The sequence below is a fragment of the Protopterus annectens genome, chromosome 11.part0 (genome assembly GCF_019279795.1).
Source record: "Protopterus annectens isolate FY-2018-M chromosome 11.part0, PAN1.0, whole genome shotgun sequence".
NCBI lineage: Eukaryota > Metazoa > Chordata > Ceratodontiformes > Protopteridae > Protopterus > Protopterus annectens.
This window is the reverse complement of record NC_056745.1, coordinates 194,836,301-194,862,775: the sequence shown is the minus strand read 5'-3', so window position 1 is coordinate 194,862,775 and position 26,475 is coordinate 194,836,301. Positions and strand designations below refer to the sequence as shown.

Here is a 26,475-nt window from a genome sequence, read left to right as displayed (position 1 = left end):
GCAGAAGTAATCATGTACAATATATAGCTGCATAGGTGCAACACCATGTGTGCCCTGAGAAGCCAGCAGTACTTACAGCAAAATGCACCAAAATTAACATCCAAAGTGCTGCATTCAGCCAAAGCATCCCTCAGAACAGGAGTGGCAACATGGTGAGGGGCAGATCCTGGCTCTTCAAACCACTGTCCACAAAAACAATCTGAATGAACTGCTACTTGGCAAAATCTGACAGCTGCACATAAGTGCAAGAGTTTTCTTTTTTTCTCTTACAAGGAATGAAGTGTTTACATCTTTTATGAGTTTGCAGAATTTTAAATGTCAAAGTTGTAATTATTTAGTTATGACACGTGGAGGAATAACCCTCCATACCACACAGGGAGTACAATGAGTGACTTGCTCCCCTCAAAAACATCTTAATTATGTGTATAGATTTTGCATTTAGCAAAGTGCTGATTAATTCAGTTTATTTTTGTTTCATTAAGCTTGCATTTGATTTTCTCAGACTACATTGAGTAGACAACAATTTTTGTTACCATGATATTCCAAATCCAGCAAAATGCAGATGAACATTGGATATTCAGCAGTCAGGCTTAGGTATGGCGTATATGAATTGCTATATTATTATGTTCAGCCACAATATCACATAAATCAGTTGTAAACGGAAGTGACAAACACAAAGCAAAGGGCAGCATGTGTGCCACAGTAACTTAATAATCAGTCAATGTGAAAAGGTAAATCAGAAGTACTAGAAGGAAGAAGGCCTATTAATGCAGGTAAGGACATGCTGAAGGGTTTCCTTAAATTAAAATACCAAAATAATCAGAAATGAAGGCTGTGCAAAAGGTGCTTAATTTACTTTCGGTCGATGCGACTTCTGTGTACCATTATTTCTTACAGCCAGCGGTACTGCATGTGCAATCCGGATGTGGTACAGCAGTTTCATAACCCAGACACCATCTTCATCCTGGCTTTTGCCATCATTCTCCTGAACACAGACATGTACAGCCCCAACATCAAACCTGACAGGAAGATGATGTTAGAGGACTTCATACGCAACCTACGAGGTCAGTTAGTTTTCTTTTAGTCTTGTTGTCTCTCTAACTCTTGCTTAATTTTATAATCGATCATTTGTTTGTCATTGCAGGATTAATACTAGTGCAAAGGTCAGAAAGACAAAAATATACCATTTTATATTAATTGCTCTAATAGCTGCATACTCAGATCTGATACCAAAGAATCAGAAGGTGTGGGGGGTTGTGTCTGCATCTTGCAGTTGGGTTTATACTCCATTACTGACATTGCCGTTCTACATGTTGTGGGGAGGGGGTACACTCCTTACACACATGAAATGATATCCTTCAGTGATGGTATTGAACTGTTGACCTATCCATTTGTCCTTAAAAGTTCATGTGAATGGTAAGGTTATAATCTATTTTTTTTCTATTAAGACTCCATGTGCATCAATGATATTTGCACAGCGATGCAAAACACAGGAAAGCAAAAACAGAAAAAAAAAATCTAAACAACAGTTTTTCACTTCACGGTTCTGCTAGTTTTGTTCATAATATAAGGACATTAAACATCTGTGGGTACCCTCCCAGAAAATGATTATTCCGTGCTATTTTCATTCACCCTTATGATTATGTCTCTTTTTCTTGTGCAAATACCTAATTTTATTTTGTAACGGATCTTTAATCTCATCCTAATATAAATTTGACATGCTCATCTAAGACTTGCATTTAGCTGACAATAACATAAAGTAACTAAGAAATAAATATAATGTACAGTGTGGTTTTATTGGTTTACACCTATTTAATAATATTACTGCATAGTAACTTAGAGAATGATATAATGACTCAGCACTCATCTCTCTTCTGCATGCCTAATGCCTTTCAAATCCATTTGACAAAAATATTAAGCAACTTCTGAGCTGGGAATTTCTGGTCACAGGCTTACTGTGCCTGCTTATTTGAACTGTTTCTTTCTGAAATTGGTGCACCTTCTTGTTGCTGTAGCATAGACCAGATTCAGGCCTGCTGACTCCAGCTTTGCTTGTATAACTTGAGCACTGATCCAGGCCATTTTTTTTTTTTTTTTTGGAGAAGGTTCCCCTGCACCCTAGTAGCAGGGGTGTGCAGTGAGAACTTGTCTGACTGAAGACTGCTGAAGCAGGGCTCAGTTTTGAGCTTTTTTCTGGTTAATTGGGTAACTTGTTTAAATCAGTTTTTTCGTTTTCTATTGTTTTTATATATATATATATATATATATATATATATATATATATATATATATATATATATATATATATTGTACCTTATTCATCTGGTTTTACTATATTTGTGTTTCTTCCTACTTTATTATTAGGGCCATTGAATATGACTCTGATCTGTGATATATAACAATAAGTATCCTTTTATGTGCATTTAAAGTGTTTTTTTGATTGTATCTGCTTTATTTTCTGGAAAAAAAAAAAAAAATATATATATATATATATATATATATATACTTGTTTCCCACTTTCTAAGCTAGTATAGTCCAGTTTTCTGGTTAGTGCTGAATCCAGGGCTGTGTTACAAGTTTCTGTGTTGCCCATACCTTACTTGGATAGAAGGAAGTTTCTCTGTTCACCTGTGAGAGAGGGGAGCTTTGAGTAGCCTATCTGTCCCTGGAGGAGTGGTTTCAGCCCAGAAATTAGTAGTTTATTGGCCATTTTGGGCTAATTTCTATCTCTTTCATTTACCTGCTATAAAAACCGCATTTGTCCAGTTTTGCACGCCGGGCAGCACCTGTTAGCTAAGGTATAACTATTCCTGGATCCACAAAGTCTCCTCTTCAATTTTCTCCTTGGAACTAGACAAACTTTCAACTTAAGCACTCGAGCCAGTCATTTCTCAGCCTGGCACTTGCTCAAAACTCATAGCAAGCACTTATAAACCCTAGCACTAGACCCCACCCTATACTGTACAGAAGGACAAGGCTATTTATTCGACCTTACCAGCCATTCAGTAAAACAGTTCACTGTAACTATCCAGGCATGTCCAAAGTGCAGCTTCAGGTGAACTCTCCAGTCCAAATAGGGAATCTGGGCATTTTGAGGCAATGTTACAACTGCCTCATGTACACAGACAACCCTATCCTCCTACCACCAAACATTAATATATGCAAGAGATGCAATTATACAGCCAAACTGGAGGTTAAGTTCTCTCAACCCAAGACTGGATCAGACAGTCAAGAGGAGAAGGGAAATACTTGCATCACACCACCAGTCTCACATAGACCCATTAAACCAGCACCGGCAAAAAACACACATAAATACACGAAAACATACTCGGAGGCTCTAAATAAAAATCTGCAAAAGCGACAGAGACCTGCAAAGCAGACATCGAAGCAACCTCCACCCCCAACACAAACCATGAAACACATACTTCACAAAACCAGTGTGCCACGCAATCACAGCCCTTAAGGCAAAATAACATACCGAACATACTAGTAATAGGTGACTCTATAGTCAGGCACATTGACATCCTACTCACTAGGCTGAATAAGGAGAAGGTTACTGTTAGCTGCCTGTCGGGTGCCAGGATCTGCCACATAACACAAGGACTCAGGTCACTCCAGAACAAGTACAAATACGACTCTGTCATTGTCCATGTTGGTGTGAATGATCTGAGCCATACCTCCCTGGACTACATGAAAAGAGACATGGAAGAGCTCTCTGATCACGTAGCCCAGGCCGGTATGACCCTGACCCTGAGTAGCATCCTGCCCTCACCAAGAATGATACCACGGTATAAAGAAAAACTTATCAATTTCAACAATTGGCTAAGTTTCTGGTGTCATTCAAAGGGGATCCAGTGTCTGTACGACTGGGATGATATGCTCGACAAGCTACACTGCTTCACTAGAGATGGCTTGCACCTGTCACCCTTAGGCTTTTGAATACTGGCCAAGGCTCTTGCTACCCCCATAATGCCTTTTTTAGTTAAGGCTCAAAAGACAAACCCACTGCCTTAACTAGCACAAGTAATAAAAAATTGGGTAATGCTATGCAATACCAGAAGTCTAAACCTCAAAATACATGCACTCGAGGCACTCCTCAGTATGGAGAAAATCGATATATGTGCAGTAACAGAAACCTGGTTTTGGGCTCCAGAGAGCACCCCAGCACTACCAGGCTACAACTCATACCATACATTTTGGCCACAGAACCCGGACCAAAATACAAAAGGGGGGGTATCCATATACATCAAGGATACCCACATCTCCAGGTTAGTGACACAGCATGATGCTTCAGAGATCATCCACGTGCAACTAACAACGAGCAAAACTGCAATTCAAATTGTAGCTTTCTACAGATCACTCACCATGTCCCAGGACCCCCATTCCGTGTTTCTGGAAACATTGGGAAACATAAAGGTCCTACCAAACACCCTAATATTGGGTGATTTTAATTACCCAAAAATTTAACTGGTAGAACTACTCAAGTACTAACTCCCTTGCCCAACATTTCCTAGAATTTATAAACTCAAATGTCCTGGTTCAACTGGTCAACACTCCCATCAGAGGTGACAACATATTGGACCTGGTCATCACCAACATGGGCGACTGGTGTTCCACACTGGAGGCCAGCCCCTTGCCGGTTAGATCTGACCATAAACAAATCACTTTGGATATCCACATTCCGCCCCCACGCCCGAATAAGGAAACCACCGTGAAAAACTTTTCAAAAGCAAACTTCACGTTACTTAAGACTGAGGTGGAAAGTTTCAAAGCCCCCATGCTAAAGGATAACGCTGTTCAAGCTGCAAAATCCTTTACTAATGCATTCTATGGGCACCTACAAGAATGCATGGATCATGCTCTCCCAAGCAAAATCAAGACTCACTCCTTCAAGAAAAGAAAACCAGTCTGGTGGACCCCTGCCATAAACAATCAATACAATAGAAGGAGGAAACTAGTACAGAAAAAAGTAAAATCCCAAGAAGGGAAGACATCCCTGATCAATATCAGCAAGAAACTACGATCCCTCATAAAATCATCCAAGATGAGTTTCGAAAGAAAAATTGCCAAGGACTCTAAAGATAACCACAAGGCATTCTTTAGCTATGTCAAGAATCTAAGTTGCAATGCTCAGATCTGCTAGGAGTTAATGCAGAATGGCACAAAATACACTGAACCGACCGATAAAGCCAACATCTTGGCAGACAGGTTCAGTGCAAACTTCAACCCCCTCTCACCTCCAAAAGGGCCCATAACCATACCAGAAGAATGTAGAGCCCCTGAAATCACAGACACTCAGGTTAAAACAGCCCTCTCCAAAGCCAAAAACAAAGCATCGATGGGACCAGATGGTGTCCCAGGCTGTGTCCTACATGAGCTCAAAGATGAACTAACCCCTCACTTAAACACACTGTTCAAACTCAGCCTCTCCACATGCTGCATACCCATAGAGTGGTGCACAGCAACGGTTATTCCACTCCACAAAGGTGGAGCCACAACAAACCCTGGGAACTATCGCCCTATAAGCCTGACTAGCTTGGCCTGCAAGGCTATGAAGCGCATCATCATGGACCTCATTAACAGCGACATTGAGAACCTCCAAACACTGGACAATACCCAGTCCAGCTCTGTTAAGGGCAGATCATGCCTCCTAAACCTGGTAGACTTCTTTGAGACAGTTACCAAGGCTATAGATGAGGGGATGGTGGTACACACAGCCTACCTAGACCTCACAAAGGCCTTCAACACCATTCCCCACTCTGGTATTATAGACAAGCTCACCAGCCTGAACTTAAACCCCTATGTCATAACATGGGTTGCCAACTGGCCCATGGACAGAACCCACATGGTGAGAGTTGCTGGAGCTGGGTTCGACATTAAACCGGTTACAAGTGGCATTCCCCAGGGCTCAGTCCTAGGACCCCTCCTGTTCGGCATATACTTCTCAGAGGTACAGGCAAGCACAGGAGGACTATGGCTGACCAAGTTCATAGACAACTGCAAACTAGGGGTTATAATTGACTCTCCGGCTGACACAGACATCGTCCAAAAGGGTCTCACTGAGGTGGATATCTGGTGTCAAAATCATGGCCTCAAGCTAAATGCCAAAAAGTGCATAGTCATCCCCTTTGGAAAAAACAAAGTACCCACTAACTACCATATAGGTGGTAGTCCCCAAAATACAGAAGACGTAATAAGGGATCTGGGGACCCATGTAGATAGTAATCACTCCTTTGATAATCACATTGACAAAGTGGTTAGAAAATCCTTCTGTGTGGCCCACCTAATCACAAAAGGGTTCGCATCCAGATCAAAAGAGGTTATTGTGCCCCTCTAGTCATCAGTCATTAGAACCATCATAGAGTATAATTCCCCATTTGGGATGTACCTTACAAGATGCCTGCAACAACTGGAAAGACCATAGAAGTACCTTACCAAGAGGATCACTGGTCTCAAACAGATGCCCTATGCAGCTTGACTGAAGAAACTCCAGCTGTACTCGGTTGCATACCGCCTACTCAGAGGTGATCTCTGTCTGACATACAAGGCCATGTCCGACCAAGAAATGCTCCACCTAAAGAAAACCTTATCCCCTCGAGCCACACACTCTAGGGATCTAAACCTCACCACAACAATAAATAGGACGTGCTGGATGGAAAGATTCCTGTCCCAGAGACTTCCCATGCTTTGGAACAAGATTACAATCTACATTAGGCAGAGCTCCTCACTAATAGTCTTCAAGAGAAACCTTGACGAGTGGATGGGAAACAGAAAGTTTACCCCGGGGATCACTTCAGTGGTTCTGCTGGACAGAGGCACAGAAAACTTAATATAAGGGGGCAGCGAAAGCCAACACATTCTGGCTAGGCTTATAAATGCCTTCGGGCAGATAGCCTAGTACCTACCTATGAACCTAATGAAAAAAGGAATATTTAATTTATCCTTACTGTATACCATCACTTGAATATTTATTTATTGCTGATGCCTAGCTCTAATTTTCCCTTTTGGTTTCCTCAGCAGTTTTTACATTTCAGTATCCCCATAAAATATTTAACTATATATTGTGCTTCTCCACATTTCAAACATTATTTGTGGGTAATCAAATATCTCTTGCATTGTGTGTGATGATCCTGATTCTCACTTTCCACAGGATCTAGTTTCTAATTGTAAAGGTTTATAATGTTCTGTAATAATACTCCTATATCCATTGATTCTATTATAATAAGACTCCTCAATCTATCTCAAATTTCTTACTTCCCACTCAGTGCACTTGGCATGCTATTTTATTCTCCACTAGCTTATTTCTGTTTGACTTTTTTATTTTAATTTTTTTTGTCTCTCTTGGTATTGCAGGCCTACTCATCTTGTCATCTAGTTTTCTCAGTAAATTTTGAACAATTCGGCCTAAATTATGCTTTGAAAAACATGCCTACACATTGTACTAATACAGAGTTATCTAACTCTCTGCTTTTTCTTTTTCTTTTCTTTTAGCACATTTCGTTCCACCTCACTGCTCTCCAGGTCAGTGGGACCATATAAATGTATTCATGGAAGTTTATATCATTACATTGGAAAGTATTCAAAATGTGTCAGCTGCTCATTTAGGTGATCGATTTCTTATGCAAGGAGTTTAATATCTAAGTTAAAGCTCTTCTCCTTTTAGCTTAGTCATGGTTGCTGTCCCTGTAATTATCCCATTATAATTCTTATGCTCATTTAATTCTTTTTACTTTTAATGTAATAGCAGACTATAGAATTTAAGTTTTAAAGAGCAAACATAAATCTGTGACATAACAAGCTATTACAAGTAATTAGCGCTTAACAATGCACCATAAATGTTTCCAAAATTACTTCTTCTTCATACACAGCAGCTATAATAAACTTCTAACGTTTCTCCTCTACCATCTTTGTGTTCCATATTTCTGTGTTAGATATCAATGATCTATAATTACAATAATGTTTCTGTTTTTTTATTAACATTACCGTTTTAATGACATTTGATATCATAAAAATAACCAATACCTCACAGATGCAGTTGGTTATGGCTTTCAATGAATGCTGTGTATCTTGGCTTCTTTAGAGCCTTCAGTAGAGCAGATTTATTTTAATATTCCTACATCGGTAAATAATTTTCTTTGCTATTTGTCCTATTTAGGTTACAAATAAAATGTTCCCTAATGCTAATAATATTACATTGCAACAAAAATGGAATTATCTTTTACCAGTGCATCCCCATGTTATTGCTGTAAAAATCTACATTTATTAACCTATATCTATCACGTGGTCATAAAAGGTACAAAAATCTTTCTGTTTGCCCTCTTCAGCATTATTTCTATTCTAATGCAGTCAGTTTCTAGGAATACAGCCACGTAAACTAAAACTGCCTTCCCATATAACCACTAGAAGTATAATTTTTCAAGCAACTCTTGGCTCTAACAGTCTTACATTGGCATGGTTGACTTTTTGATCAGATATTCTCTAGATCTCTCTCTTCTATAAATCAGATAAGAAAACCCCTTGTTCTCTTGTTCTGTGTACTGCACATTCTCAGGATGCACTGACTACTAAAAGGAAACAATCCTTTCCGTTTTGTTTTTTCCTGAACCTGTACTTATTACATGCTTAATTCTACCTTTTTTCACTTACATTTTCTTCAGCTCTTTCATTCTTACCTTTTCCCCTATTCTGCCCTGCAATACCTCAAATCAGTATTTATCAAATACTAGGAATATGTTTACAATCGCTTAGTTAATTCTGTTCATATAGGGAGTACCTGATATTTCCATGAGGTATCTGAGCGTTAACCTGCAAATAATAATAATAATAATAATAATAATAATAATAATAATAATAATAAATTATTATTTTTCCTCCCTAGCATGGTGTTGTGATATAGCCAGTGGTGTTTAGGTCACTGATATAGCTAAGTTTTTAATGCACTTGAGAAATGGATTTAAGAAATTCACTTCAAGAGTGAAGCTCAAGGGGTAAATGTATTTACCCGTTTTGAGAACACATTAACAAATGATTATGATCAGTGACCTTTTTATAATTTTTTTTGCAATTTACAACTATTTTAGCTGCCCTGCCTTATAACAAATTAATAAAATGTGAAGAATTGTAAAGTTTGTTGCACGTTAAAAGGTGTCACATGCTGTCACATGTGACTAGCAGCAAAATGCACCTCTGGTCAACCAGAAGTTTTTAAAACTGTTTAACACTTTGATCTGCCATATTTTTATTTGTGTGGCAGAACACATGAGTATGGGGGTACAGAGACAGCTTAGTTTCACCCTACAATTTTTTAGATGTTGTAATATTTGATCTTTTTACATTGATATTTTTATATGTAAATCAGGCTAGCTGCTGCACAGTTCCCCAAAAAAATATGAAATACTAAAAGTTTGTATAAACGCGGAACAGGAGCAGAAGTAAGGAGTTAAGCCAAAGTACAAAAGTATAAAAATACAAATTGTCCAAATAATGTAGTCCAAGAATAAAATCTGACTGGTAAACCAAGTGACTTGGATCTGATGAAGCTAATGTAGTGAAAGCGCTTATCCGTTATAACTAAATAATGGCTTGTGGATTTTACCAGTCGGATTTTATTCTTGGACTACATTATTTGGACAATTTGTATTTTTATACTTTTGTACTTTGGCTTAACTCCTTACTTCTGCTCCTGTTCCGTGTTTATACAGACTTTTAGTAATTGATATTTTTATGTTTGAAATTTTGAGTGTTCATTTATGTGTATGACAGAGAGACAGCAAGAAGTAGTCTGAAATATCAAAGGTACCAAATGTTGACCTCTATTTTTTCAACATCCTTTGGCAGATAAAGCAGGTGGTTGACAGGTGTCTAAGACTGACAATCCCCGGAGTTGGAGAATATGTTCTTTCCCTAGGAACTGTGCAATCTCAGAGTTGGAATAAATAATTGGTAGGGGGAGGGTTGATGGTACAGGGTGGCAACTTGTTTTGTAGTTTGTCTACTCTGTGGTTTATGTGCAGAAAGTTGTCGACTTTTATTCGTCAGCTTTACCACTGACGACATTTTGGTGTTTGATCTAGTTAACTAGATGCATACATATATATATATATATATATATATATATATATATATATATCTGTGTGTATGTATGTATATAGGTTTATATGACTACATCAACTTTACAAAAGTTGAACGTCGTGTAGTTGAGACCATATGTTCGATGTTCAGTAAAGTCAAACAGAGGAAAACTGCAAAAATCTACATTCCTGATCCCCACTTTACCACGATGTCCATACAGTGCTTTGACTTTCCAAAAATCAAACATATGGTCTTGACCGGAAACACTTTATAATCTCGAAATACTGAAATGTTGAATTTCAGTATCTTGAGACTATAAAGTTGAAGTTTGAAAATAGCGAAAGTGCATAATCGCAATTTTGAATATCTCGACTTTGCGGTTATGGCTTTACGCTGTATAATGTCCGGGATTGTATGTGGATGGTGTGCAGTGCCGTGTGTGGATTTAGGTGTTATGTCAGGTAAGTGAGGGTTTTGTAAGGGTTTTGTGTGGGAGTTTGAGTGTATGTGAGTGTGCTGATATGTGTGACGTGTGTGTGAGGGACCGTAAAATCTGTGTGTGTGTGTTTGCTTTTGTTTACTGTGATCTCGGAGTTAGTATATATAAGTGGGGAGGGGGGCCCATATATGTGTGTATATATATATATATATATATATATATATATATATATATATATATATATATATATACACACACACACACACACACACACACACACACACACACACACACACACACACACACACACACAGACACACACACACACACACACACACACACACACACACACACACACACAGACACATATATGTACAACCACAACCCCTTTTTCTATTTTTCCTAGGGATGGGCTATCACTTCAACAGTGACAATCATCTAGAGCCAAAGAGTACACCACCACTTGTCTAGCCCTGCCACACTGCACAGTTGCATGCTCACTCACACCTATGGCCAATTTGGAGTGTCCAGTCCACTGTCTTTGAGATTTGGGAAGAAACCAGAATACCCAGAAGAACCCCATGCTAACACAGGGAGGATAATCCTATTCCACACAGAAGCGACCCCAGCCATGAATTGAACCAGGGAAACTCTTGCTGTGATGCAACAGCATTATCTGCGGCAACACTGTGCCACCCATAGATAGATAGATAGATAGATAGATAGATAGATAGATAGATAGATAGTGATCTATCTATCTATGTATCTGTATGGATCTTTATCATATGACTGAGCTTCAGAAAGTCAAAATTCTCATAGTTGAAACCATTCCAGTTTCCAAAAACTCAAATTTAAAAACAAATGTCCATTTTTGCAGGGGGCAAGTACTCCCCCCTACACAGCAAATTCTATATACCAACACTGAGATGGCACTACAGTGGAGAGAAGGGTAAATTCCCTGTTTACAGCATGTCTGTCCCTTTTCCCCACTGAAGTGCAATGTTGGTTATTGATGCCATTGTTGTTGGATACGTTATTGATGCCATTGTTGTTGGATACGTTATTGATGCCGTTGTTGGATACATTATTGATGCCGTTGTTGTTGGATACATTATTGATGCCACTGTTGGATATGTTATTGATGCCGTTGTTGTTGGATACGTTATTGATGCCATTGTTGTTGGATACGTTATTGATGCCATTGTTGTTGGATACGTTATTGATGCTGTTGTTGGATATGTTATTGATGCCATTGTTGTTGGATACGTTATTGATGCCATTGTTGTTGGATACGTTATTGATGTCATTGTTGTTGGATACGTTATTGATGCCATTGTTGTTGGATACGTTATTGATGCCGTTGTTGGATACGTTATTGATGCTGTTGTTGTTGGATACGTTATTGATGCCATTGTTGCTGAATACGTTGTTGATGTCATTGTTATTGGATATGTTATTGATGCTGTTGTTGGATATGTTATTGATGCCGTTGTTGGATATGTTATTGATGCCATTGTTGTTGGATACGTTATTGATGCCATTGTTGTTGGATACGTTATTGATGTCATTGTTGTTGGATACGTTATTGATGCCATTGTTGTTGGATACGTTATTGATGCCGTTGTTGGATACGTTATTGATGCTGTTGTTGTTGGATACGTTATTGATGCCATTGTTGCTGAATACGTTGTTGATGTCATTGTTGTTGGATACGTTATTGATGCCGTTGTTGGATACATTGTTGATGCCATTGTTGGATACGTTATTGATGCTGTTGTTGTTGGATACGTTATTGATGTCATTGTTGTTGGATACGTTATTGATGCCATTGTTGTTGGATACGTTATTGATGCCGTTGTTTGATACGTTATTGATGCTGTTGTTGTTGGATACGTTATTGATGCCATTGTTGCTGAATACATTGTTGATGTCATTGTTGTTGGATATGTTATTGATGCTGTTGTTGGATATGTTATTGATGCCGTTGTTGGATACATTGTTGATGCCATTGTTGGATACGTTATTGATGCTGTTGTTGTTGGATACGTTATTGATGCCATTGTTGGATACGTTATTGATGCCGTTGTTGTTGGATACGTTATTGATGCTGTTGTACTTTCTGTGATACTTTACATCTTTTAGTGCCACTATGGCTGCATCCCTATCCACCACTCAGTTATGTTCTGCAAATGTTATAAGTCAGTCTGACCTTTGTAGTACAGTTTTAACCCCATACCTTCCCAACACAGGAGCCTTTAGATTAGTCCTTTAACTTTATAGATTTCCAGCACAGGAGATTATTCATAGATTCATAGATTCATAGATTAGTACTAGGCTAACTGCCCTTGCGAGCCATTTTAAGCCTAGCCAATTATCCCCCTGTGAGATTCAAACCCTGTACCTTGTGTTTGCAAGACAAACACCTTAACCATTAGGCCACCCTCCCAACCCCCTTAGTTAGTGAGTTAAATAAAAAACTAGAGACGCAAACAAATAAATTCTACAGTAGCATTCATTAGCTCTACAATACTTGCAACCTAAGCAACCCAGTTGACAGAATACATAAAGAAAAAAAAATTAGGAAGTAAGTAGGTAAAACATTGATACCATCCACATGACACCTGTATTCCCCAGTGTGTGAGTGTGCACAGGTACTGAACCAGCTTCAGACCTGTAACTTCTTACCATAGGATCTTGGGATTATAGGAGGTTACTAGGCTATTGGCCCTGAGGTCCTTATAAGCCTAGCCAAGAGTTTAGCCCATTTTTAGACAAGTCAGCACCCGATGCCCCTGTCCAGCAGGGACACAGGTGGAATCCTATGGGTGTATTTTCTGTTTCCCATCCAGTTATCCAGGTTGCACTTAAAAAGGGGTAAAGGGGTACTCTGCTTGATGTGGAGAGGGAGTCAGTTTCACAAATGGGGGAGTCCCTGGGACACAAATCTGTCCTGCCAACAAGTCCTGTTGCTGTCACAGACCAGGTTGAGGCAGCATGTGCAGGTTATTCAAGTGGAGCTTGACTTGCGGATACGCAGCAGTCCCATCAAGGCAGGGTCCGTGATCACAGAGGTCACCTCTGCGGAGTCTGTATGAAACTGAGTAGAGGGATAGGGCTTCTAGCCTGTCTGTGTATGCTAGATGTTTGAGGCCCTTGATTATTCTGGTGAAAAACCTCTGTGGGCTGTCCAGCTGCTGCATGTGCTTTGCGAGTTACATGCCGAAAGGGGTGTTGTACTCAGTAATGAGCCTTATAAGGGAAGCATACAAGGATGTTATGACATCCTTGTCCCTGGATATGATATCCTTACTTATGAGGTGGGCCATGTAGAAGGCTTTCTGTGCAACGGAAGCAACATGGTGGTCAAAAGTCAGGTTGCTGTCAGCATGGATGCTGAAATCCCTCATGACAGATTGCATGCTTAGGACATTGTTATTAGTGTGATAATTTATGGGAACGTCACTCTCCCCAAAGGGGATGATGATGCATTTTTTGGTATTCATCTTGAGGCCGTGTTTCTGGCAGCAGTCATTTATCTGAGTGAGACCCTCTTAGGGGATGTCCACATTACTAGGGGAATTGATGATAGCACCCAGCCTGCAGTCATCTGCAAATGTGGTCAGCCATAGGCCACTGGTTTTGGCCTGCACCTCAGAAAAGTATATTCCAAATAACAGAGGCCTCAAAACCAGACCCTGGTGTACGTCACTTGTTAAAGGTCTACTGCCTGATGTCGCGTCCCCTATTTTAACTAGGTAGGTTCTGTCAGTGAGTCAGTTTGTTACCCATCTGGTAACATATGGATTGATGCTTAGCTGAGAGAGTTTATCTATAATGCCCTACTGAGGAATAGTGGCGAAGGCTTTGGCCAGGTCAAGATAGGTGGTGTGCACTGTCTTCCCCTCATCCATGGCTTTGGTGACTGTCTCAAAGAAGTCGACCAAATTTAACAGAGATGACTTCCCCATGACCAAGGTTATTAGTCCTCTGCGGCACCACTAAATACCAGGGAATTATTTTAACAGTACTTAAATAAAAAAGGGGGGGTGGGGATTTGAACCATGAACCCCTAACACAAGGGACCTCTGTATTACGATGCTGCACTAACAGAGCAGGGTAATGCGACAAGAGTCTTTTTTAATATGCATGGTGGATCTTAGGCATTATGCTATGCTGTGCCTGCAGCATGTTCTCACATAACTGTGTGTGTGTGTGTGTGTGTGTGTGTGTGTGTGTGTGTGTGTGTGTGTGTGTGTGTGTGTGTGTGTGTGTGTGTATACATTTGTGTATATGTGTGTGAGTGTGTGTTTATAGTGCTAGCACTTGATAAGGACTAATTACACAATGCAGTTCTAAACCACAATATTTTATCTGTCACATGACAATCCTTGCATAGTTTGGTTCTCTGCAGTGCAACGTTGCTGACCTCATATTCACTGCAATACACTTTTCCCTGTAAGTGCACTACAATATTGAACTCCATACCAACTTTAATTATTTGTTAGTTTTGGATTGTCTAATACCAAATGCCTACAGTATTTGTTACAGCAGCTTTGGAAGGCAGTCTGACATTGGAATCATGTCAACTTACTGAAGGTAGCTTCGGTGAAGGTAAACAGTAGGAAAACATCTTATAAAAACTGCCTTCAGTCAACACAGCACAAACTTTCCATGTGGATGGATCCCTCCCAAAACTTATATATACCAACCAGGGTCATACAATAGTAGAGAAAGAGACACACTCCATTGTCAGTGATGTTATTTTCAGAAAATGGCATTCATTCATTTTTCCTTCACTGAAGCTAACTTCTCCAATTTGACTGTTTCCCCTTCACAATTCCTAATATAGCATATTTTACATGCCCAGTATGTTTTCAGATGTGTGATAAATACTTCCTTTGCTATATGAAATGTTATGGAAATATTTTGTATTACATTGCATATTTAATTTACCTTTTGCATGCTGTTCTAGAAAAAAAGACGTTTTAGATCTGAATTACCATATAATGTCCTTGAAGAGATATAATCAGTCATTTTATGGGTATGTGTAAAATTGTGAATATTCATATACACTGCAAATAGGTCTACTGTGTTGATTTGAGCTCACAGGTATCTCAGTAAAATACTAATGCTCCTTTCAAAATGGAATAATATGTTCGCGCAATGTCTTAGCTAAATAACCATACGTCCCCTACTGGTCTAGCTTACAGTAAACAAGTAACACATCTGTGTACTATACTTAGGTTTAAGTGTTATGCTTATTTCATTATTTTAGAAAGAAAATAAACTATGTGTAAGTTTCTGTTTTCTCAAACGTGGGCTCCATATTTATGAATTTGCTGCCTAGAATATGTCAGCATTAAAATAACAATGATTATATTTTCATAGCTTCCTCACAGTGTTTCTGGGTTTTGCTAATCTGTGCAGGTGTTGATGATGGAGCGGATATTCCTCGTGAAATGGTAGCTGGGATATATGAGCGCATCCAGCAGAAGGAACTGAAATCAAATGAGGATCATGTGACTTATGTAACCAAAGTGGAAAATTCTATTGTGGGAATGAAAACAGTGAGTTAGACAAGCTGTCTTTTTTAATGTTTAGTAACATACAGGAAGATTCTGTTGTGCATTCTTAATTACCTAATATGTGCATAACAACTTAACGTAGAAGACAGTATGCCTTGCTGCAGGATCTTGCTTGAGGTATTCTGATTATAAAATTAATCCCATCCCTTCTAAAAAAGAAGAATAACGTTATATCTAATTATGTGAAATGTATTTATTGGTGCATTTGTATATGACCATATTGAGACACCTTAATTATTTTTCATACTTATATGTTCCTTTAAGAGATTTTTAATTAAATATGCATAGTCAAGTGTATTATTCCTGATTCAGGAAGTCAGAATTAACCACTCCAGAACACAAGATTTATGTTAATATGTTAAGTTGCTGTGCTGCACATCTTTGCAAATATAGTGTTTCAGTTCAGGTTGCATTATTCAGGAGGCGTACTAGCCATTATTGTGGCATTCATACAGAACAGACTCTGAGTAGTGTTGTCAAGGGTTTGAAATAAGATTGTTACTGTGAACATGAGGGAGAGAGATCTCTTCTGCCTGATATGTATAGACTGCCATCTTCTGGTTGCCAGGTAGCAGTGCAGTAAGTGCACATGAAAGGTTCAATTCTTGCTACTGTGCATCCTGATGCTGTCTTATGGGAGTCACAGAAGAGTGTTTTTGACACAGTGTGATCAGATTCACACTTTTATTATAAGTGATTCCTTGAAGGTCCTTCAGTGATTGACATTTTGCTTACTATTTACTTCAGTTGTAAAAAGTGGCAATTCTCTGTAGAGGTCAGGAATGTACCCAAGTGTTACAAGAACTGCTGAAGACATATTACTAATAACAAAGGACAGAAAAGAGAGTGTTGTCCTGGTGCTTATATTTTGTGACTACACTGTATGCAGTAGAAAAGACCTTGAAAGAAAATCACAATTAATGTGCTGAGAACTGACATCTCCCAGTGTAAAATAGTAATAATAAAAGTGTTTTTCAGAATGGTGTAGCAAATGAAATACTCCCACTTCAAGTTTAAAAAGGTTTGAAATAAAATGCTGTCAAAAATAAGATGAAGAAAATTGTTTTCTGCCAGTTTTCTTGCTTTGGCTTCCTTCATCAAGGCTTTGACAAGCGTTAAACACCACTAACATGGGTACAGATGTCTGACATGGTTCAGCTATTAGGGACATCAAAACTGAGAAAAGCAGTAATGAATGCACTGCATCCTTTCATTTTGACCCTATTAGCTATAAGAAAGAAAATGGTAACAAACCATCGGAAAATGTTTTCTTCTGTAGAATATTTGAAACTGCCCACTGCTGTCTGCCAAAGTGGAAGGAATACAATTAAAATAATATATAAAGAAAGGACTACACATTTTAAATTCTAGACTAAACTACAAATGCTGTTAGAAAAATATGGAGTGCGATAGTTTGTGATTATATATTATAAATGAAATTATTGATTACATAGAGTATAACTAAATGAATCAATTGTTATGTTGTCTGGCAGTAAGGACTGAGCTGTTACTGAGTTGTTTATTGTAGTCAAGTGTACAGGGTTTGATTCCTTCTACTTCCATTTACCCATGGTGTGACTTTTTGACCGAGTCAGTCATATCAGGCAGTGCTCTTGGATTGCCCTGGAAAGGGACACTTGTGTCCAGTGGGTGTGTAATGGTAACAAATTAATTTGAAAAAGTGTATGCTTTTATTAGAATCTTAGGCACCACTTATAAATATTTAAACTATTATTACATTTAATATAGTTTGTTATTGAATCTGATATATATTTAATAAATATTTTATGAAAAAAATGAGAAAAACAAGAATGCTGTGTACTGAATTCTTGAGCTAGCCTGTTCATTTAGATGGAAACATGGAGCTGAAAGGCCTATTGAGATCTAATGTCTTAAGACATGACTATTCTGCCATAATAAACATTTTTTCTTTTTATTTATTTATTTATTTGCGTAAGAGTGGGGTATCTTACAGTGTGCTAACAATGAAACTAAGATGATACAAAATACCCCAAAGCAGATCATTACACTTGGAAATAGCAATAAGACTGAATCAGATAAGCATTCTAGCATAAAACATTTCTGAGTTGGGAGAGGGTGAAAAACTATTAATAACCATCTCTAAGCACACATTTTGTTCTATTATGCTGTAAAGCTTAATAAGAAACATTATTAAAATGTATTCAAAAGAGATCAGATCTGCTTTTGGCAGTTCACCATCTGTACACCGATGTTAGTCATTTGTAATGTGAATACCACGGTGCGTGAACGTAAACAGTTAATATTCTTTTCTTCAGAACCATGTAATGCTTGAAATTATACATTTTGATTCTTCACTCCAATGATTGTCAGACAAACTGTGTTATTAAGAAGCTTCCATCTCACTGAGGGAAAGTATTAAAATGTGTGAACATAACTTTAAAAAGGTAGTGTGACCCATATAGGAACTGAGCGTAACCTCATCAGTCAGCTTGGGATTGCTGGTACTAGTTTATTCCAGAGAGAAGATGATGAGGGGCATACATTCCTAGCTGTGTCTGGTATGGGACATCCCTGACTGGTCTGGCTGCTGCTTCAGTAGGATCTTGTTTCATTTAAATGTTAGACCATCGTGCAGTTAAGTGTGCTATTGCACTGTGCAGCTGAACACGTAGTAAGAAGCTTACTAACCACTGCAACATCTGAGATTGTACTAATGATCAGCAAAAAGCCTGCAATCTCCCTGCATCTCATGAACCAGCTTGGGATTAGTGCTACTGTTTAGCTCCTGGTAACAGGAGGAGGAGATGGACACTAATCTCTAACTGTGCACAGCTGTGATAATACCAGTATTATTAATAGGCAGCAGGTGGTCGATGACTCATTACTGGGTTTTTTTAATTCTTGGCGACCCTTACTTATTTTCTCCACTAAAACCAGTGCTGTTCCTTTCACCATGGATTCAGTCTGCTAACTGTAAGAGTTTTGAGACAGTATAGCAAATTCCTCATGTTTATCAATAGCTCTTTACTTCTGGATCATTCTGATTTCATATATGAGAGATGTAAATACATTCTTAGTTTGGAGATTCATTTCTCAACAAAATCCGGTGTCAGTAAACAGAAGCCTAACATGTTACAAACACATGTTGGGGTTATTAAAGTTAGCCTCCCAGGCCCCCCCATAAACTTAGGCCACCCAGGGGCTAACACATATCTCTCTCCACAGCACTCCCTTATGTCCTTATATTATGAGTGCATAAAAGTTCAAGTCTGCTTCCTAAAGTCCTGTAGGTCTGTGATACATAATTCCATAGTTAAACACACCAGGCTGGACAAGGAGAGGGTTACACCAAGATTTCTGTATTTTACAAGGACAATGGATACTACAACATGAGATGCTGAGAGACAATATTGGGCTATTCTCCCATCTGTCCAAGGAAGCAGTATTCTACTCTCACTGAGAATGAGGCTAAAGTTCAAAGGTCATATAACTTAAAGCAAGCAAATGTCAGGTTAACTGGTGCCTCTCCAGCAGGATCCAGCTTGTGATAGCCTCTGATGAAATGGATACAAACATTCCTGCTTTGTTGGGTTGCTCTCATTTCTTGTCTCATAGCTTTAAATACTTCCTGCCCCCATGGTTCCTTTTTTGTGCTGTGTTCAGTGCATGTACACACCCACTTAGGAAATTATAATTCAGAAAATATGAAAGTAGCACTGCTCAATGTCAGAAGATTGAACAGAGAAATGCCTTAGCTTGAAGCCTTCCCGTACCTTGAAGACATAGTTGCAGCCACTCGGCTCCAGTGCAGAGGCAGCTGTTCCTTGCTAGGTTCCTTCCGTACTTTCAGGTCCACAGGGATCTTGAATGGGAATATCCAGATTTGTTAGGGAATTTATCATTTTGTACCAATTCACAGATGATACAATACTGTAACTTGTAAAGGTCAAGGCAATTCTCAATAACCTCGCCTACCATACCTTTTCCAGCCATAGGTCCTCTTATATGTCTCTCTGAGAAGATAGATTGCCTAAGTCAGATTAACAACCAAAGCTTTTTATGGGTGACTTAAATACCTTAATATAAATTATTGTAACTATACAACTCATAAAAAATACACTCATTGATTGGTTGATCGACATTTGTTTAGTGGAAAAGTCTGACTGGACTAAGGAACCCATTTTCAAAGGAGACCCTAGAAGAAAAGCTCCAGCAAAATTAGATTTTTTACAGTCAAGAGCAGAAAAACTATACACCAAGATATTTATGGTTTACATATAAGATGCAAAATAAGAATGAATATTAACACAAAAATATAAGATGAAAGAATGAGCTTATAAAGATTATGTGAATATACCATACTTAATATGTTATGCATTCTAAAAACAAAAATGTTGTTTATAGTATAAGGGTGACCACAAAACCAAATTATGTACTATGTGAGTAATAGATGTAAGTTTTATACAGCAGTTGTGAATATGAGAAGAACAGAAACAAACGTACAAGAAGATATGCAATTAGATTATAGGGAAGAGCGTGAAGGTGATGAAGAAAAAGAGAGGCCAAGATTATAAAAGTGTAGTGTCTGTTGGCAGTAGATAGTTTTAAGTCAGAATCTATTATGGCAAGTAGGGCACTAACCTAGAGTTGTGAACGAACAGACTCAAGACTTAGGCATTCTTTTAAAGTGTGTTTAGAGGAATGTAGTTTTGTTATAGATTTATGTATATTGGAAATGAGTTCCAGGATTTGTCAGCAGAACTAGAGTATATAAAAAGAAGCTGTTTATCAGTTGATCGGAGGAGTCGGTTGGGGTGGTATCTCCGCAGAGGAGTACCAAGAGTTGGATGAGATGCTGGATTATATATTATTGTATGAGTGCTAACCAGCTGGGTGTATATCATCTGGTGAGGTACTTCTAACTATTTCAGTGTTTTGAGGGAAAAGTAGTGGTACATGTAATATTGTTTATTCACCGATAATCTCACAAAGTATTAATCCTTAGTTCTACTAATCCTAATTCCCTTCATCAAAATGTTCCTCTCCCCACCAAGGATGATAATCTTCTTGACTTTGTCCTTAGCAATGTTTTCCCTTCCTCTACTACCTGTAATAAAACTACCTTCTTTGTAAAATGTAACTACCTAGCAATAACCATCTCCCTGAAAGCACATTTGTAACCCAAATACTATTTCATGATTTCTCCAAAACAAACATCCTGGTATGTAAAGAATTTATTGACAACTAGAAGTGGTGCATTTCTCCAAACAGCCCAGTGCCCAGTGCTATTCCATACTCCTTTGTATTCTATTCCAAAGACAGATGCATCCTGGCATCTGTTCTCAGCTGACGTAAGCTTGGTAGGAAATTCAAAAATAAACCATTATAGTAGAATTTGCATGCACACAAGATTTGCAATAAGAAGAAATATCTCCATTCCCCTAATAGAAAAGGAACTTCAATACATAACACCCGTTGGCTTGCTGTGAGACTATAGAGACTAAGAAATATGGGTGGTTAGACATTTAGCTCTGGTTTGGGATTGCCTAATGTAATACTAGAGTGATGAGGAAGCTCTTACAAATGACTGCTGTGATGGCCTCTCTTTACTCTGGGCCAGTAATCAAGCAGCACCAGTCCTCATCACTGGCACCACTAAAACAGGGATGGATTTACTAAGTATTTTCAAATGCAGCTCTCTGCATCAAGCACAATTCCCTCCAAGAGCAGTTCCAAATGACTGACACACCCACACCTTGGTATTTGATTTTCACACACACACACACACACACACACACACACACACACACACACACACACACACACACACACACACACACACACACACACACACACTCCTGGGAAAGGCTGGCATAGATTTACTAGCTGTGCCCCCTTATGCCCAGCCAATAAGGTAATGATGCTGCCACCAGCCGGTCACTGTCAGGCTCTTACAAGTGTATCCAGTTATACTGAGTAAAATCAACACTAGCATAAATGGTACAGTGTAACCCAGGCAGCAAGGCTTTTCATAGTGGCCAAGGCATCACTAGAATAAGCACAAGTACTGTCAAGATGTTAAAAGTTATCTTTAAAAGACCAGCCATAATAAAAGGTATAAAATATTTAGTAATAAATAACAAAATAGAAAATCACAGGAGAAACAAAAATAACACAGTTGGACAGATTCAAGCAGATGCAGAAAAACAATTAATCTGATTGTAATTCCTGACTGTCTAAAGAAGAACTGTTCCCTAGATAACTTAGTTAATTCAGCAAGGCAAGGTGAAACGCTGAGAAGCTTACTTCCACTAGGCAAGGTGATGATCATCCAAATTCTAACTTACTACAACTGAAGTCAACTAACTGACTGTGATAACTGTCATAGATTTCTTTTATCATTTTCCAAAGAAAAAAAAAACAAAACAAGCTGATCTGCAAGTTCCATCTCCTCAGTGCTGGTCAAAATCATAGAATTCTTTGTTTAAACATAAAATTTAATCAGTTCTAATAACACTGTTGATACAAGTTAGTATGACAGTCAAACAACAGAAAATTATTTACAAAACTATTTACAAAGCTCTATTAAACCATGCTGGCATATGCTACACATTCACTGCCCTATTATCCCTGGTACAGATGGCGATACTTCATGTCATCACATCTGCTATCCCTGAGTATCTATGGCTGAAAGCACACCGATGAAAGAATGATTGACAGGATTTGGGTGAAGCTGGAGTTGCTCAATATTACATGTCAGTCATGGATTCCATCAGGCTGAAAGCTCTGTGCTCGAAGGCATAACAGGTTAAAGAGCTTTCCTTAACCACTGATAAGTGCACTAACATTATGAAGGGCTGAACTGAAAGATGTGGTAGAGGTCTTACAACAATGTCAGGAAGATTTGAAATGCACAGCTACAAAGCAAGCATTAGAATAGTAGGCCAGCTAACATTTTCTCTAAATATTAAATCATTGTTATATAACTTGTATCTATTCTAATCCAATGTTTCCATATTATTGCTAATTTGGTATAATTATTTAAACTTTAGATGTGCTTTTGCATTATTTTTGAAGATTGTAAAATTGTTGTCCTTAAAATGTTTTGTAGTACTTTGGAGCTTTTCTGCCTGGGTCTCTGCTGAAAATGGGCTCCTACACAGTCGGACTTTCCTGGTAATCAAATGACAATAAACAAATAAATAAATAAATAAAATGTTTCCAATTAAGGTAAACATGAACAGGGAGGATGTAGCAGTTTGCTGGAGGTTCTCTGTGATAATTGTATTCTAGCATGAAATCCCATATGTGTGTTGAAGCCTGGAAAAAGCTTTAATGTAATACAGTACAAACTGCCACTGTGGAAGAGATAAGGATGTGTAGCCATGGACATAGATATATGGAAACCTAGACCTCAGGTGACGGTGATGGGTGAGATGGTGCAATTAAAATCAAAACAATGTGTGTTAAAGCCTGGAAGAAGCTGTAGAGTTATACGGTACATCTGCCACTGTGGCAAACACCAAGAGAATGTTGCTTCAGTGACCAAGAAACACCTGATTTGGTATTGCTCCTCTTATCATGCAACAGAGTTCAGGGTAGCCAGCAGATGACCACATGGGTAATATCATTCAGGTATGTATTTGGGCAATCTGGATGACCTAATTGAATTTTTCCCTGAGCTCTGACTGACCTTGTCCTTCCATTTTTGTGAAGATGGCAGTTGGACAGTGAAAGAGGCAACTCCTAAATGTTTTATCCCATGCACGGGTCCCCTCAAATTATTTATGGTATTATCCCAGTTATTCCTGTAAGGGGTGCTTGACCATGGGATGGATAAGGCCAATCTCAAGCCAAAAGGGACAGGTTATTTTATGCACAAAAAGGGAAAGTGACTAGGTTTAAAATGACCTTCAAGAGTAGCTTGCAAAGTACTTACCTATGAACCGATAAGTGACCAGTCCTCCTCTCAGGTGAAAAGTAGTGGATTGATATTTCATTGGGTACAGAGAGGTCTTGTAATGGAGAGGTGAGCTAAATGTTTAAGTAACTGAGTCTAGACAAGGTACTGGGGTGGATTCTACTTGTTGCCATCTGGTGAACCACCCATTTCTATTGTCGTTATTCTCTCAGTTTTCTATTCAATGCACCTACCTGTCTCATTCCTGGAGAAGACGTTTGGCTGGGTGACAGAGATGGACTCTGCCCACTGGTGCTGATGTAGTGGCTGCACAGAAATAAAGAGCTTCAGTAACTGGTTAGAAATGGTATGGATGTTAGCCAGGTGGTGGGAACTGAGGTGCCTCAACTGGGATGAAAAATGAAAGTGCTGATGGTAACAAGTGAAATTCCCCTTTAATTCTTGGTGATTCTGATACTGAGTACGTTGCAAATAGATAAAGCTTGAAAGGTTTAAAGTTGATCTTAAAATGTGAACATGATCATATCACAGGTGCTTACTTCAAACTGCATTGGTGAGGGTGTTTCAGTATTATGTTAAAATAAAAGTGTATTGCTAATTCTGTTTTGCTTCTGTCAGTTCAGGGAACCCCAGCTTCTGTAGCAGAAGTATGACTGGGATTTATGGAAGGATTTTTTTGCTTTGTATTGCTGGTTATTTACAGTGCACAGTAGCAAATTTTGCTTTTTTATTTTAATTGTTCTTGAGGGAGAGGAAGATGACGGGAGTCTTAACATTTAAATAATTATGTTTGTTTATCTGTAATATGTTTGTAGTGGTGATGGGAAGTGGAGAATGTAAAGGCTGTATTTTAATTCTCTTTGTATTACTGCTAGTACCAGTGGTTTAGCAGATGGGAAGAGTGGAACAGCTATACTGTATTAGGTTTATTTAATTTTAATTCAGCTGCCTCGTGTGGGTTTGATGTGGCATGGGAGGACAACAAAAATAAAAGAAACAAGTGCTAATAGGAAACAATGTGTAAGGATGGATATCTGAACTTTCTAAGGTATGGAGGATGGTCTTTTGGTGGGCCCAGGGGAGCTAGGCTGTATGGAAGCTTGTTCTTTCGGTGAAGGACCATCTTTAGGGGCCTTAGGAATACCACTCAGGGGCCTAAATTGACATGTGTTACAAATTTGTTTGACTGGGTCATCCTGTCTTATGTTGGGCTAGAGTATGGGAGACATGGAGTTGTGGATAGGAAATAGTGACTAGGGGGAGGTTTAGGATCAAATGCATGAGGTGAGTAGATCTTGGAGCAGGCATTATTGGATGTCTGTGTCTGCAGCAGTGGCTGCTAGAGTCTCAAGGTCTTTGCTGCTGGTGAAAAACATAGGTGGACCTTCAGGCTACACCCAACGGTTCTCTCAACCCAACTCCAGAAGTGCCTGAAGAGAATGGAGGAATACCAGACTGAGGTAGAGATTGGAAGGAGGCAGGTAGTATAGAGAGCGATGGGAGATGTGGATGTGATACTGGTAGAATGATCGAATGATCAATGGAGAGGTCTGTCAGTAGAGACAATAAAGTGTGAGGCATGTAACAGAATTGTAAATAGTGAAGAGACAGGAAGAGTATTTCAGGGCTATTATAGTAAATGGAATAAGCGGTTTCCAGTTGTGGTAGTATCTTTGCATTACTGGGGGATCCAGAGATTTCAAGGGAAGAACCAGAGGCTATGAATAGCCATTAGACATAGGGGAAGTTTTGTTGGCAGTATGTTTCATGAAAAAAGGGAAGACTGGGAAGACAGATGGTTTTCATATTGAATTTTATAAGGGGATGATGTTGGGAATACAAAATCCTATGGCAAAAGTGCACAGTGAGATAACAGAAGAAGGGTTTCTGCAGGAGACCATGATGAGAATACCTAGAGTAATGTTGCCTAAGTAGAAGGGTAACACCAAGGACCCTGGAAATTCCCACTAATTTAATTTAGTAATGAGAATGCAGACATTTTTGCTAGGGTGTTGACAGCATAAATTGAAGATTTACTACCTAAACTGCTGAATCCAGGATGAGGCAGCTTTCGTGAGAATCAATCTGCAGGTCATTAGGGATGGCTGTTAGATTTTCTAACAAAGATACAGAGGCAGTATTGGGGAGAGTAAGGTAGTCTTAATGGATATTTAGAAGGCATTTTGACACGGTAAGTTTTTTTTCTTTTTCTGTCCGTAATAGAGCAGGTAGCAGCAAGGAGAGGTTATGTTTTTTGAAAATGGTTAAAGCTTTATATTGCGCACATGCTAACATTAGAATTGCAGTGGATGAGGAAATGTCATGCAAAGTTAATTTACACAGAGGAACCCATCAGGGGGTGACTATTGTCTCCTGCCCTACCCTTACTTGTTATGAAGAGGCTAGTCTAGAGGATGAGGGGTTTTATTTATGGAGGAGGAAACATAAGCTATGATTAGGAGTACAAATAAGTTTGC

At 38.7% G+C, this 26,475-nt stretch overlaps 1 protein-coding gene across 3 annotated transcripts in view; it reads left to right on the top strand.

The window, feature by feature from the left end:
- IQSEC3 (IQ motif and Sec7 domain ArfGEF 3) overlaps nucleotides 1-26,475 on the top strand; it is a 3,183,686-nt gene that overhangs the window by 2,433,155 nt on the left and 724,056 nt on the right. For all 3 annotated transcript variants that reach the window (XM_044087614.1, XM_044087612.1, XM_044087613.1), the window contains 2 exons: nucleotides 898-1,064; nucleotides 15,938-16,077. In XM_044087614.1, coding sequence (XP_043943549.1) covers nucleotides 898-1,064; nucleotides 15,938-16,077 — 307 coding nt within the window. The remainder of the gene's footprint in view (nucleotides 1-897; nucleotides 1,065-15,937; nucleotides 16,078-26,475) is intronic.